Source organism: Mya arenaria, chromosome 6 (genome assembly GCF_026914265.1).
Source record: "Mya arenaria isolate MELC-2E11 chromosome 6, ASM2691426v1".
Taxonomy (NCBI): Eukaryota; Metazoa; Mollusca; class Bivalvia; order Myida; family Myidae; genus Mya; species Mya arenaria.
The window spans coordinates 10,544,575-10,560,124 of NC_069127.1; the positions used below are offsets into that span (position 1 = coordinate 10,544,575).

Sequence of the window (15,550 nt, forward strand, 5' to 3'; positions counted from 1 at the left end):
TATGTTATCCTATATTTAGTAAGACAAGCAATATGAGTTACGTCCCTTGCATGGGATGAGGAATTCTGGGAATTAAAATGGTAACCTTGAATGGTGCATGTTATGGTTTACTCCTTCAAGTTATCCATTAACATCGGCCTAGAGCCGGACGAACATTACATAATTTGGCGACGAGGATAAACTTTAAACATTTATCTGAGTTTTGATCAAGATGACAACCCCGATCTTCCAAGACATCGGAGGTATTTCGCCATTTGAAATCGGCGAACGAACAACGCTAAGAATCAGGTGGACAAGATGGCTTCGCAGCTTCGAGCTATTTTCTGATGGGAAAGGGGTAAAAGACGACAAACAGAAAAAAAAAAAACATTGCTTTTGCACAGTGCTGGTATCGATGTGCAAGACATTTTCTACACGTTAACGGTTCCGGATCCAGGTGATGGAGAAACTGAGTACGGGATCGCAAAAGGTTTGTTGGACACTTATTTCAAACCGAAAGCAAATGTTGCATTTGAAAGATCGCAATTTAGAAGTATTGCACAACAATCCAATGAATCCATGGATCAGTATATCACTCGTTTGAGACAAAAAGCCGTGTACTGTAATTTTACAAATGTAGAAGAAAATATTAGGGACCAGGTCATCGAGAAATGTTATTCGCAAAGACTAAGAAGAAAATTGTTGGAAAAAAGCGATGTTTCTATAGATGATTTACGAGGAATAGCAAGGTCACTTCCACAATGGAATCAAAAGAAAGTGTAAACAAAATACGACACAAATTTATGCCAAAACCACAGGCATCTGGTGCATACAGACCACAGGCACATGGTGCATACAAAAACAGAAATGGGACAGAATATGGGAAAGGTCAGAAATGCTATGCATGTGGATACGAGGGGCATATAAAGACAGATCCTAAGTGTCCAGCTAAAGGAAAGAAGTGCAGAAAATGTAAAAAAGAAAATCATTTTGAGAAATGTTGCAAATCTAAGCCTTTTGGTAAACCAAATCAGAGCCGCAGAGAAAAGATCAGAGCAGTTGATGTTGATGAAAATTATTCATCTGATGACTACATATTCACTGTATCAAGCCAGTACATGAAAGGAGACATACATGTTGACATAGGAGGAATAACCATTCCCGTGATTTTAGATTCGGGTGCAACCGTGAATATCATTGACAGAAACATGTGGGAATACATGAAAGAAAGAAAAGTGAAATGTAACAGTAAACTGACAAATAAAAAAGTGTATGCATATGGTAATGATAAACCTTTAACTGTAGCTGGGAGTTTCACTGCTGATGTAACAGTGTCAAATAAAACTGTAAATGCTGAATTCATTGTGGTAGAAGAAAATGGGACAGGCATTGTTAGGTAAAACGACTGCTGTAGAGCTAGGCATTTTACACATTGATATGCCGAGTATGGTGAACAACGTTATGACTGATGCTGAAAGGAAACAAGACCTGTGCAAGAAATTTCCAAAGTGTTTTGATGGTATTGGCAACTTAAAAGATTATCAGCTTCACATTCCAGTTGATAATGACATTGAACCAGTTGTACAGCCATTGAGAAGAGTACCGTATGGGTTACGAGAGAAGCTTGAGAAGAAAATAGATGAGTTAGAAGAGTTGGACATTATTGAAAAAGTAAACACAACAAGTAAGTGGGTAAATCCAATTGTTGTCGTGCCAAAGAAACATGATATAAGACTTTGTATTGATATGAGAAGAGCCAACGAAGCAGTTAAAAGGGAGAGATACCCTATTCCAACAACAGAAGAAGTTTTGCAAGATCCGAACAACTCGACCGTATTTTCAAAGCTAAACATCAAAATGGCCTACCATCAAATTGAATTGGACCAAGAATCTCGAGAAATGACTACATTCATGACTCATAAAGGAATGTATCGGTACAAACGTCTTATGTTTGGGGTCAGCTGTGCTCCTGAGATGTACAATAAAGTGATTGCACAAACATTGAGTGGTCTAGAAGGTGTGAACAGTATATTCGACGACATTATTGTACATGGACGAAGTGATGATGAGCATAATGCAAGACTTGAAGCATTGTTCGAACGTCTTGAACAGAAAGGACTTACGTTGAATCTGGAGAAATGCCAATTCAATATGACTCATGTAGATTTTATGGGCATGGTTTTGTCAGACCATGGAGTAGGTCTTCACGAAAGTAAGGTGAAAGCTGTTCTTGAATCTAGGCAACCAAAAACTGTATCAGAAGTGAAGAGTTTCCTAGGTCTCGTCAATTTTAGTGGACGGTTTATTCCAAATCTCGCATCTATTGCTGAACCTTTGCGAAAGTTGACCAGAAAAGGACTTCCATTCATATGGGATGCTGAACAAGAGAACTAAAAAACAGTTGTCAAATGCGAATAACCTTGGGTATTTCGACAAGAAAGATAAGACTCAAGTAATTTGTGATGCAGGGCCAGTCGGAATAGGTTGTGTTCTGGTGCAAGAAAATGGGCAAGGTGAATCCAGAGTGATTTTATATGTGAGCAGAACTTTGACGAGTATAGAACAGAAGTATTCGCAAACGGAGAAAGAAGCACTATCCATTGTTTGGGCGTGTGAGAGACTACATATGTATTTGATCGGAATCGAATTTGAACTGCTGACAGATCACAAGCCGTTGCTGTTCATATTTTCTCCAAATTCCAAACCATGGAAGTAGAAAGGTGGATGTTTACAACCAGACACATATAAAGTCAGACACATTCCAGGGCATACAAACATTGCAGATGCACTATGCGTCTAGTGCCTGAAACAAGCGTTCCAAAAGGAAAATGTGATTTTCTTAACACGGAGGAGTACGTTAAATTTGTAGCAACCGAGGCGACACCAATTGCCATGTCAACAAAGACAATTGAACAAGAATCAAAGGATGGTAAAGAACTGAAAGAGATTCAAAATCTGTTAAGAACAGGTCAATGGCATGAACTGTCAAACAAGAGCTATATGCCGATAAAGCATGAATTAGCGTCTTTAGGCTATTTAGTACTTCGAGGTACTAGAATCCTTGTACCCAAGACATTACGAGAGGACATTTTATCTTTGGGACACGAATGTCATCCGGGCATTGTTTTAATGAAACAAAGATTAAGATCCAAAGTATGGTGGCCAGGGATAGATAAAGAGATAGAGAACTTTTGCAAATCATGTTATGGGTGCCAAGTAGCTAGTCAAGTTACTACGAAACCTGAACCAATGAGCCGAAGAGAATTACCAAGCCAGGCATGGGAGCATCTGAGTGCTGATTTTCTGGGACCACTGCCGTCGGGAGAAAATCTACTAGTTATTGTCGACTACTATTCCAGATGGATTGAGGTTTTCATCATGAAAACTACTACGTCGGAGAAGATTATAAACTGTCTAGATAGTATTTTCTGTGTTCATGGAATTCCAGTGTCTTTACAGACAGATAACGCACAATATTTCAACAGCAAAGAGCTGAACGACTATCTAACGGATCTGAACATTGAACATCGCAATACAACTCCATATTGGCCGCAAGCAAATGGAGACGTGGAAATCCAAAATAAGTCCATTATGAAAAAGCTTCGCATTGAGCATGTGGAGAAGAAAAACATGAGAACAGAACTTCAGACATATCTCATGATGAATAGATCTACACCACACTCCACAACAGGGATGTCACCCGCCGAAATGCTGTTCAAAAGGAAAATTCGCACGAAAATACCAGATATTTCAGACCAAAGAGTTTCCGATCATGAAATTAGAGACCGCGACAGCGAAAGAAAAGGAAAAGGGAAGATTTATGGTGATAACAGAAGAAATGCTAGAGAAAGTGATATAAAAGAAGGTGATCTAGTGTTAGTAAAGCAAAAGAAGCAAGATAAGGTATCCACAGTGTTTAATTCAAATCCAATGTCAGTAGTAGATAAGCAAGGAAATAGTGTAATTGTAGAGTCAAAAGAAGGTGTGCGATATTCTAGAAATGTATCACATGTGAAAAAGTTCTATTCTAATGATCAGAGCAGAGAATCTGAAAAATCAAAAGAAGCAGAAAATGTGTTAGATAACGTGAAAAATCATCAAAGAGTGAACAATAATTTCAGTGAAAATAAAAGTGTTCAACCGGAGAAAAATGTGCTTAATGAAAATAGAGTGGAGTCGGGATCAAATTCCAATCTAGAGAATAATCAGGAAGCAGAGTTGACAGAAATAGAACAGATAGAGAATCCTGTAGAAACGGAGGACGTGAAGTCACCAACAAAAACAGTAGCAGAATCCTACTCGCGACCATCGAGAGTTCGAAAAATGCCGCAGAAATACTCAGATTTCATTATGAGTAACAAATGAGACATTAATATGGGTATTTTTAGGGATTCAAAGAATGTATTATGTATAAATGTTAACAGTTGATTTAGCTATACAACATAGATTTTATAATACAATAAGTATGTGTTAATGGCTAAGACATTATTGGGACTGCTAATTATTATCTGTTGCATACAGATTTTAGGGAGGAATTTCATACAGATTTTAGGGAGGAATTTAAAATAAGGTCAGGATTTGAAGTGAAACAAATTGTTGATTGATGTAGGAACATACTATTTGTAGTGGAACTGTCGGTGTAAAATTTTAGTAATATTTTCCTACTAAGTTGTTTGTGTAGTTCTTAGTCAACAAGTGTTAAGTTTTAGCTAGTTCCTTTCCGTTTTGATTATTGCGACGCTAGTATTTGTACATGGTTTAGTCCGCGATTTAGTCAGAACCTGCTACTTTTGTTGCGCATGCGCACTTTGTATTTTCACTTTCTAGTCGAACGAAGAACAAACGAACGTCAATAAAACTTCAACGAATAACGAAATTTTCAAGTTAACGATACATATTTAGCAGCTTGGTCGGAGCAGCAAGGTAATCAAACATTTTGTAACGTACTTGTCACAGTTTAAGTGAAAACGATTCGATATCAAGAATGTAAACATGCATTTTCTGTGAGCATGCTCTGCGAACGGCTCCGTGAAATGGCATGGTCTGAGACCGCATGGGGCTATAAATAGCACCCGGTATTGATCAAAGATTAATACATTTAGATGGATCTATAGTTTGCATTGATAGCATAATTTATGCATTGAGGGTTTATTTTATTTGCATTATTAAATGATTCCGGCAAATCCAGAGTCATTTTTGGTATTCCGCAAATTGCGTCTAGAAAGAGTTGTCGTTCGTAATTTACAGTGCGGGTCAGACATGAGTTGTCTCTCTTTGCCCATTAACAAGACGTGTTTGCAAATCTAGTCATTCAATTGATATGCTGTTTGGTTTAATTGCTATATATGTTTAATATTCTAGGGTCCAGGGTATGATAAATACTCTGTACTTTGTAAAACCATGTAATAGAAATATGCTAGATCTATACTTTGTGAATTATGGTTTTTCTGTTAACAAATTCACCCTCTGCTACAATCAAGATTGTGTGATTGTGTGAACAGTTAAATATTACTTGGCTGTAGTGTTCTAGAGTTTGTTTGTTATACACTGCACCCAATCTCAACGATCACAATGTAGATCTTGACATGCTTCTATTACAGTTAATTTGTTAAAGGTCATATATAGCCATGTACAGTCATATGCAGTCATATATAGTCACACTTGAAATAATATTCATGTGTAATACTAGTCTCAGTCTTGAAAGGTTTGTTATTGTCATAACTTTAATGATTATGAGTCATTTTATTATAATTTCAGTTTTTACGGTTTACGGTACACATCTACGGTTTATGGAGATGAAACGAAACAAACAAATAAACTATAGAAAATCGAAACCCGTTGTTGAACACTAATTTGACCAAGCCAGCTACAGTAAAAACTTGGCGCCACGGATGCAGTCATAGAGAATGCCAGCCTTGAAGGAGAAGAAACGGTGGCTGATGTGGTTACAGAGCCGGGTGAACAGAATCCAAACGAAGCCGAAGAAGATCAACAAGCGCCTCGTAGATCATCACGTGAATCAAGACCAACTGAAAAAATGGCATTATATATGCAGACTGAGTTTGAGAAAGGAGAAAAGAAATTGAGTTCTGTTTACAACGACTGTCAGTTTAATGTAAAGAAATTGAGGAACATTTTAAGAACAGATTCTGATCACACAGGCATTGCAGAAACGTCAGACACTGTAAAGGTTTTAGAAAACACTGTTTTAAGACACTTTGAAGAACTACGAACAAAGGGCACAATAGCCCCATTATTGATGAAAATAATTGATGCTTTAGTTAGCATAACACGAGACACTAACCAAATAGTGAACGAAAGACTCAGTGAGATTGAAGAGTTTGAACCACAGCGAGAACTTTCAAGATTGAAGTCACAAAGAAACAAAGATTACGCTCAGTCGGTATTCAGCCTATGGGAGTCAGAATCGAATAACTCGAACAAATCGGTACTGTCCGAAAAGGTGGCAGATGCAGAAGCTGCCTTAACAGAAAAACAAGCAAAATATGAAGTTCTGCAAGAGGAAGAGGAACAGCTGTCTAAACTTGCAGATATAGGGATTGAACAAAAAAGGGCTCTGGAAGAGCACAAAAAAGAAATGAAGAAGCTTGAAGCAAGGATAAATAAAGGTTACTCAAGCCAGATCAAATGCATATGCACAAGTGTATAACAGTGATGAGACCGTGCCAAACATAATCATTCCTCCAGGTGATATAAAAACAGAGAAGCAAACGAAAGAAGTCGAGACTTTGGTGAAGCGTGCAAGTATAAAAACGACAAGTCTGTTAAAGCACCCGAAACGCAAAGACAGAATGAAAGCAACCTAGAAAACCAAGACTTTGTCAATTTTGATGAAAGGGCCGCTTTTGCCAAAGTCTTAGCTGACTCTGTTAATCTTAACCGTTTACCAGTTCCTGAACCAAATGTATTTGCTGGTGACCCCCTTAAATTCATAGAGTGGAAAACATCTTTCCAAACGCTAATCGAACGCAAGGGTATTCCTCCCGAAGAGAAAATTTTCTACTTGAAGAAATACACTGGTGGCCCAGCACGTAAAACATTAGAAGGCTTCTTTTACAGCGGCAGCAAGACAGCCTTTGAAAGTGCACAAAGGGTATTACATGAAATATATGGCCATCCATTTGAAGTGCAGAAGGCCTTTCGGGATAAGTTAGACAAATGGCCCAAGATAGCAGCTAAAGATCCCGTTGGTTTAAGGGACTTAGCCGACTTCCTGCAAGGATGCAAGGATGCATTGCCTCATATTCCAAGTCTCCGCATTCTAGACGACTGCACCGAAAACCAAAAGCTCCTGAATAAGCTCTCAGACTACGCAACTGTTAGATGGAATCGGGAAGTAATTCAAAGTATGGAACCAAATGGTAGTTATCCAAGCTTTAGCCAATTTGTAAGTTTCCTAGCCAAAGAGGCAAAAATAGCATGCAATCCTATCTCATCTCTGTATGCCTTAAACAACAATGAAGATAAGATGTCAAAGGAGCTTAGGTACAGCGGCAACAAAGCACTGGCAACAACTGCGCACATCTCCAAGAAGCCTACAGGTGAATACTACATCGAAGCCTGTCTTTTTTGCAACAAGAATGGTCATTATATTTTCAAATGCAATGGATTTCTCTCACTTACCATTGATAAGAAGAGAGACTTCATCCAAAACAACAGTTTATGTTACGGTTGCCTTCGCAAGGGTCATTTAAACAAACACTGCAGAAGGAAACACACATGTAATGTGTGCAAGGGACAGCACCCGTCATGCCTACATGAAGATAGACAGTATACTGTCAACAATGCACCTACATCTGCAAGCTCATTCAGAGTTAGCAGAAATACAGAACAGAGTACCTCAATGATCGTACCTGTGTGGGTGTCTACACAGGAAAATCCATCGCATGAAATCCTCACATATGCACTACTTGACACACAAAGTGACACAACATTCAAATTAGAAGACACAGCATCATTGTTGCAGATTTCCGGCCAACCCATAAAACTAAGTTTGTCAACGATGACCTCACAGCACACTGTAATAGAAAGTTCCAAAGTCTGCGGTTTAAAAGTAAGAGGTTTCAACTCCCCCGATTATGTTTCAATTAATCAGGCATACTCCAGAGACTTCATACCAGTGCATCGCTCACACATACCTAATGTCGACACTGTGAAAACCTGGCCTCATCTTGCACCAATTGCAGATGAAATTCCACCACTCCAGTCCTGTGATGTAGGCTTACTCATAGGCTACAACTGCCGCAAGCCCTAGTTCCAAGAAACATGCTTATAGGGAAAGACGAAGAACCCTATGGTGTGCAAACGCTACTTGGTTGGAGTGTAATCGGCTATGTTAATCCCTCTCTTGAAGCCGTTTCCATGCCAGGTGTATGTCATAGAACGCTAGTGCAGATAAAAGAATTACCTCCTTGCCAGCCGAGAGATGTAATAAAGGTACTAGAAAGGGATTTTGATCAAGATGGGGACAAAGACAAGAAAGTCTCACAGGAAGATATCTATTTTCTTAACCTCCTAGACAGCACAATCCACCAAAGAGATGACAAGCACCTGGAGATGCCACTTCCATTTAAAAAAAGACCTGTCATGCCAAACAACAAGCAACTTGCTGTACTACGGTTGAACCATTTAAAACGAAAGTTACAGAATGACCAGAAGTACTATGGTCACTATAGGCAGTTCATGAAAGGATTATAGAGCGTGAAGATGCGGAACTGGTGGATAACATTGGTGAAAACGGAAACGTATGGTACATTCCACATCATGGAGTTTACCACTCCAAAAAGCAAGACAAACTATGTGTGGTATTTGACTGTTAGGCAAAGTATGGCAAAACCTCACTCAATCAGCATCTGTTGACAGGTCCAGACCTAACAAATGGACTTGTTGGTGTACTTTGTAGATTTATAATACACCCGGTTGCCATCATGTGTGACATTGAGAAGATGTTTCATCAGTTTTTGGTACAAGAGCCAGATAGAGACTGTGCTGGAATGATTGTTTCGTTATTTTTCACTTGTCCGTTTCAATCACCTGCCCCAGGATGCGTAACTCCTGCCTGTCTTTAGATTTTAATGTGATGGTTGTTCGTAACCTTTTTTGGCAATATTGAACATACTTATTCACAAATTTTGGTGTTTTCGACACAATCTTGCATAGATTCTTGCTCTGTAGCCCTCACAGTGTACTTTTATTGTGTTTTACTTGTAATTTGTATTTTTTGCTGTAATTAAGCTGGTTATATTTCTACTCTAAAGGCTACCTTGTCAAAAATTCTTTAATTTCTCGTTCGTACTCATTACTGTTCGTACCTTATATTTTCTCAGAATTTTGTCTTATTTAAAGTTTTATAATGTATCTTAGCATAATTTAAAGTGGAATTGTTATTAAGCAACATATATAAACGTCTTTATTGACTTTGTTTATTTCCATCAGTATTATGTCATTAGTTTTGCATTCAATTTATTTCATGTACATATAGTTTAGACTGTTTCATTGTATTTTTTAGTTTCTTACCGAATCACATCAGATTGAATAAAAGGGTTAAACTTAACGGCGTTGCTTGTTTCGCAACACAAGTTATGGTCGTTATAATAAGAAAACTCGCTGTAGCCAGAATAACTTCGTCATCCGTCGCCGGATTCGGGTACAATGCTACCAGCAATTGATGTCTGGAAGAAGAATACGAACTTTAACATACAAAGCAATGGAGATTTATGAACAAACAGTGTTAGATATGGATAAGAGTTATAGAAGAGCATTGGACTCTTTAGTTGCATTATTTTACACAGATTTTCAACAAATAAACATCTCTAAATTAGAACAAGAACTATCTATTAAGCATGAAGATTTTGAATGCACTTACAAGCAGTACAATGAATATCTGTCAAAAACGAACGCTAAGGATTCACTGGACAAATTACAAAAACTGTCTGCTTCGCATACCCAGTGTATTAGGGATCTGACTATATTCAAAGACAAAGTAACTGAAGTAAAACAAAGCTATGATTTAAGGGTGTTCTCGCCAAGTAAGCCTTCTTCGATGAGGTCATCAAGTTCAGCTAAAGCTAGAGCGGCTTTAGCGCGTCTTCAGTATGCTGAAAAAGAGGCTGAATTAAGAAAACAACAATCTAGGCTAGAAGAAAGACAAGCTGTAAATGCCGCTGCATTAGAAAGGGAACAAAGAAATTTGAAAACAGAATTGGAGCTTTTGAGCGAACAGCGAATTGTTGCAGAAATACAAGCGGAAGAGAATGATGATTACATCTCATGTTCTTCGCATATACCGAATGAGCCACAAAGGCAAATTGACACGTTCCTAAAAGACACAATTACACACGTGGAAGATCCAGTGGAAAAACCAGTACCGATTCATAATGACTTGACAAGGCTCTTCTTGAGAAAAGAGCTTTTGATATCAAGAATTACTTACTTCGATGACAAAACGGAGAATTTTCAAGCGTGGAAAAACACATTTGAAAGTGTTTGCAACGAAATTGGCGTGTCTCCTGTCGAAGAGTTGGACTTATTAGTAAAGTGGCTGGGATCAGAATCCAGGAAATTCGCGACTAGCATTCGGTCGGCATACTCTCACGATGCAGCCATTGGGCTTCAGAGAGTCTGGGAACGTCTAAATGAACAATATGGCGCTATAGAAAAGGTGCACCAGTCAGTATTGGGCAAATTGGATAAGTTTCCGCCAATTTCTCCGAAAGAACCAAGTAAACTGTATGAATTGTCAGATGTTTTAAGTGAAATTGAAGCTTTGAAAACGAACGCAAAGTATTCACCTGCATTATCATATTTTGATACGAGTGTTGGTGTTGCACCAATTGTGAACAAATTGCCAAGAAACATACAAGAAAAGTGGATTTCGACAGCAAGCCACTATAAGACAGTGCATGATTTGATGTATCCACCATTTTCTGAATTTGTTGTATTTGTTAGAAAGCAAGCCAGGATTCGCACCGATCCAAGTTTTGCATGAAGTGTTAATGACAGTAACCATACTGTGTTTGTGCGTGACACGAAAAGCGCTTCACAGAACGGTTATCGAAAGCCGCGTATAAGTACTAGCAAAACTGAGATCCAACCACCCTGTTATGACACAGCAAGTAAAATTGAGTGCAGCCTGCACAAAACAACCTCACATTCATTGGAAAATTGTAGAACCTTCCCTTAATGAAGGGAGGAATTCAATCCTGTCACCATGTACCAACAGTTTTAGATTGGAAGAACAGTACAGGCCATTTCCAGAGAGCTGTCCCGATACCAAAAGCGACATTTTCCAGCGTGAAAAACAGGATGAAAGATCAGGGTTATCTAGAGAAGATAGGGAGTTTAACCAGTTGATGAAAGAAAGTTTTGTCAAGGGTCCTTCCGGTAATTGGACTGCTCCATTGCCGTTTAAGTCGAATCGTAAGAAGTTACCAAGTAACAAGGGTTTGGCTGTTAGACGGGCACAGTTGTTGGATACAAGTTTAAAGAAAAATCCAACGAAGAAACAGCATTTCGTAGATTGTATGGAGAACATCTTAGAAAAGGGTCATGCTGAAGAAGCACCTCCGTTACTACCTGGCGAAGAGCACTGATACCTTCCGATATTCGGCGTCTATCACCTGAAGAAGGTCGACCAAATTCGGGAGGTATTTGACTCTTCAGCGAAATACGAAGGTGTTTCTTTGAACGACTCGTTGCCATCAGGACCTGATCTAACACTTAACTTGCTCGGAGTATTACTACGATTTAGAAAAGAAGCAATTGCGGTTACTGCTGATATACAACAAATGTTTTATTGCTTTAATGTACATGAGAGCCATAGAAACTTTCTTAGATTCCTGTGGTACAAGGACAACGACACAACCAAAAATCTCACAGAGTACCGAATGAAAGTACACGTCTTCGGTAACAAGCCGTCACCGTCTGTAGCAAGCTACGGCATTCGAAAGACAGCTGAAATAAGTACTGAAGAATTAGGTCAAGAGGTCACAAACTACATACTGAACAATTTCTATGTTGATGACGGTTTGACATCGGTGCCTACAGAAGAGCAAGCAATAGAGCTTATCAAGAATACTCAGTCAGCCTTGAGTAAGAATGGCAACCTTCGTCTACACAAAATTGCCTCAAATAGTGTACAAGTGCTTGATGCTTTACCACGTGAAGATTTGGCAAAGAACCTATCTGATTTAGACCTCTCACACGGTGACATCACTGACGTTCCTCTTCAACGCAGCTTAGGTCTGTGTTGGAACATAAAGGCAGACGCGTTCACTTTCCGTGTTTCAGAAGAGGAGAAACCTTTCACAAGAAGCGACGTTCTCTCTACGATCAATAGCATTTACGACCTTGTTGGATTTGTAGCACCTGTGGTCATTGTTGGAAAGTTGCTCCTTCGAGACTTAATGGCTTCAAATTAGGATTGGGATGACCCGCTTCCATTAGATCAGTTTACAGTTTGGCAACAATGGTGTTGCTCTTTGAAAAAACTGAACCAGTTAGAAATTCCAAGGGCGTACCTGTATTCATTGAAGAGAGTAGCTAGGAAAGACTTACATGTGTATTGTGATGCTTCCGAGAAGGCTATTGCTGCTGTGGCGTACATTGATGGAGAATCGACAGCTGGTACCAAGTTTTGTTATGGGAAAGATAAAGGTAGCTCCTGTAAATGGACACACTATACCACGCCTTGAGTTTGTGCTGCTGTGTTAGCATCACAAGTCGCAAACACAGTCCTTACACATATTGATATTGCCTTTGATGAAGTTAAGTATTTCTCAGATAGTAAAGTTGTTTTGGGCTACATAAGCAATACAACTCGACGATTTTACACATATGTCTCAAATCGTGTGCAGAAAATACTAACAAATTCGCTTGCGGAACAATGGAACTATGTACCTACCCATCTCAACCCAGCGGATATCGGTACAAGGGGTGTTTCTGCAGAAGACTTACCTGCAAGCTTGTGGTTGAATGGTTCTAGCTGGAAACAACATCAGGAACAGATTGACTTTCCTTTAGTTGCCCCAGATGTGGATTCAGAAAGTCGGGTGAATGTGTTAGCGACCACGGTATCAACTGAAAGTGCCCTAGATTCAAGTCACTTTGAGAAGTTTTCTAAATGGAAATCTTTGAAATCTGCAATAACATGTTTGCAGCATGTAGCAGAATCATACCATACCAAACAATGTAAAAGCTGGCATGTAGGATGTAACACAAACTCCCAAAAGGCTGAAGCTTTTATACTGAAGACTGTACAGAAAGAAGCATTTTCAGAAGAATATGCCAATTTGAAAGTAGTTAAACCTGTGCGCAAAAGCAGTTCTATTGCAAGTTTAAACGCCTTCATTGAGGAGAAACATCCAGTCATCGTTCCACGAAAGTGTCATATTGGTACTCTTCTTGTGCGTCATTACCATTCAAGTGTCAAACACCAGGGCAGGCACTTCACTTCATTAGTAAGGTTTTGTGTACATTATGAAAATTCAGGTTATTTTGACTTTACTTAAGGTGTCATGATATATTTTTTGTATTAAAGTGTCACTTTCCTCTGTTAAGGTGTCACTTCTTATGTATAATTGTTAGAGTGATATTTTTCAATATCAGACGGGGAGTGTGCTGGAATGATTGTTTCGTTATTTTTCACTTGTTCGTTTCAATCATCTGCCCCAGGATGCGTAACTCCTGCCTGTCTTTAGATTTTAATGTGATGGTTGTTCGTAACCTTTTTTGGCAATATTGTACTTACTTATTCACAAATTTTGGTGTTTTCGACACAATCTTGCATAGATTCTTGCTCTGTAGCCCTCACAGTGTAAGTTTAATACTTTTATTGTCTTTTACTTGTAATTTGTATTTTTTGCTGTAATTAAGCTGGTTATATTTCTACTCTAAAGGCTACCTTGTCAAAAATTCTTTAATTTCTCGTTCGTACTCATTACTGTTCGTAACTTATATTTTCTCAGAATTTTGTCTTATTTAAAGCATTTATAATGTATCTTAGCATAATTTAAAGTGGAATTGTTATTAAGCAACATATATAAACGTCTTTATTGACTTTGTTTATTTCCATCAGTATTATGTCATTAGTTTTGCATTCAATTTATTTCATGTACATATAGTTTAGACTGTTTCATTGTATTTTTCAGTTTCTTACCGAATCACATCAGATTGAATAAAAGGGTTAAACTTAACGGCGGTGCTTGTTTTGCAACACAAGTTATGGTCGCTATAGAGACTTTTTGCGATTCTTATGGTGGGAGGATGGAGATATGGACAAGAAGCCCCTGGAGTACAGAATGCGAGTACATTTGTTTGGAGCAGCCTCGTCTCCTGGATGTGCTAACTACGGGCTCAAGTATCTAGCAAAGATTTGCCAGAGTGACCTGCCCAAGGCTTCTTTTTTTGTGCAGAACAACTTCTATGTTGACGATGGCCTATCTAGCACGGAAACAGAAGAAGAGGCCATTCAGTTGATCAAGGATGCTCAAGAGCTATGTGCTAACGGTTGTATGCACCTACACAAGTTTATTTCTAACCGTAAACGGGTTATTGATTTAATCCCTGTGTCAGAAACAGCTGCAGATGTGAAGGACCTTGATTTAGCGTTGGATCAGTTACCGGTGGAAAGAGCCCTTGGTGTAAGATGGTGCGTAGAAAACGACAACTTCAAATTCGAAATAATGATCAAGAACGTTATGGCTACTAGACGAAATATGCTGTCAATAGTGGCATCGCATCGATATTTGTTCCTTTAGGATTTCTCGCCCCTTGCGCTCTTAAAGGGAAGAGAATTCTTCAGGAAATGTGCCAGAGAGGTGTCGACTGGGATGATACTCTTCCCGAAAGTATACGGCCTGAATGGGAGAAATGGATTGAAGACATTCACAACCTAAAGTATGTGACAATTCAAAGCCACAATAATTTGGAAAACCACTTCGTATAGAGCTGCATCATTTTTCTGACGCTAGTACTACTAGTTATGGCCAATGTTCATACATCAGATTTATCAATGAAAATGCTGTTCACTGTTCCCTGGTAATGGCAAAAGCAAGAGTAGCTCCACACAAGATGGTCAGCATACCAAGACTAGAACTGACGGCTGCAGCATTATCAGCAAAAATCAGTGGATTCCTCAAACAAGAACTGAACCTGGTCATAGATCAAGAGTATTTCTGGACAGACTCGCGTGTAGTTTTAGGGTACATCAACAACGAAGCACGCAGGTTCCATGTGTTTGTCGCCAACCGCGTCCAGATGATCAGAAAGGTTACCGATCCGAGTCAGTGGTTCTATGTCAGTACCGAGAAAAACCCTGCTGACCATGCTTCAAGAGGTCTCTCAGCCTCTGAAATTACTAGCTCAGCATGGCTCAGTGGCCCCTTATTCCTCTGGCAAAGAGAGATTGAAACCAATGAAATTGAAACAGATTTACAGTGATCCAGAAGTTCGAACTGTAAGATCAATGTGCACAAAGGCGTCGGGTATTCCTGATGTGTTAGAACGCCTTGACAGATTCTCAACCTATTCAAAATTATTGTCTGTCATGGCT

The 15,550-nt window shown here is 39.0% G+C and overlaps 2 protein-coding genes across 2 annotated transcripts; both read left to right on the forward strand.

Moving 5' to 3' along the window:
• Positions 1 to 1,425: 1,425 nt before the first annotated feature.
• LOC128237547 (uncharacterized protein K02A2.6-like) lies at positions 1,426 to 2,373 on the forward strand. Its single transcript, XM_052953137.1, has one exon. It carries the CDS (start codon positions 1,426 to 1,428, stop codon positions 2,371 to 2,373), a length of 948 nt encoding a protein of 315 aa, XP_052809097.1.
• An 11,373-nt stretch (positions 2,374 to 13,746) lies between these two features.
• On the forward strand, positions 13,747 to 15,251 carry LOC128238797 (uncharacterized). Its single transcript, XM_052955050.1, has 2 exons — positions 13,747 to 13,813; positions 14,148 to 15,251. The coding sequence occupies exon 2, from the start codon at positions 14,271 to 14,273 to the stop codon at positions 14,754 to 14,756; it is 486 nt and encodes a 161-aa protein (XP_052811010.1). The 5' UTR covers positions 13,747 to 13,813; positions 14,148 to 14,270; the 3' UTR covers positions 14,757 to 15,251.
• The last annotated feature ends 299 nt before the right edge of the window (positions 15,252 to 15,550 follow it).

Coding starts and splice junctions, on each gene's coding strand:
- LOC128237547 (XM_052953137.1), top strand. CDS start 1,426: ATGGTGAACAACGTTATGACTGATGCTGAAAGGAAACAAGACCTGTGC.
- LOC128238797 (XM_052955050.1), top strand. CDS start 14,271: ATGGACAAGAAGCCCCTGGAGTACAGAATGCGAGTACATTTGTTTGGA.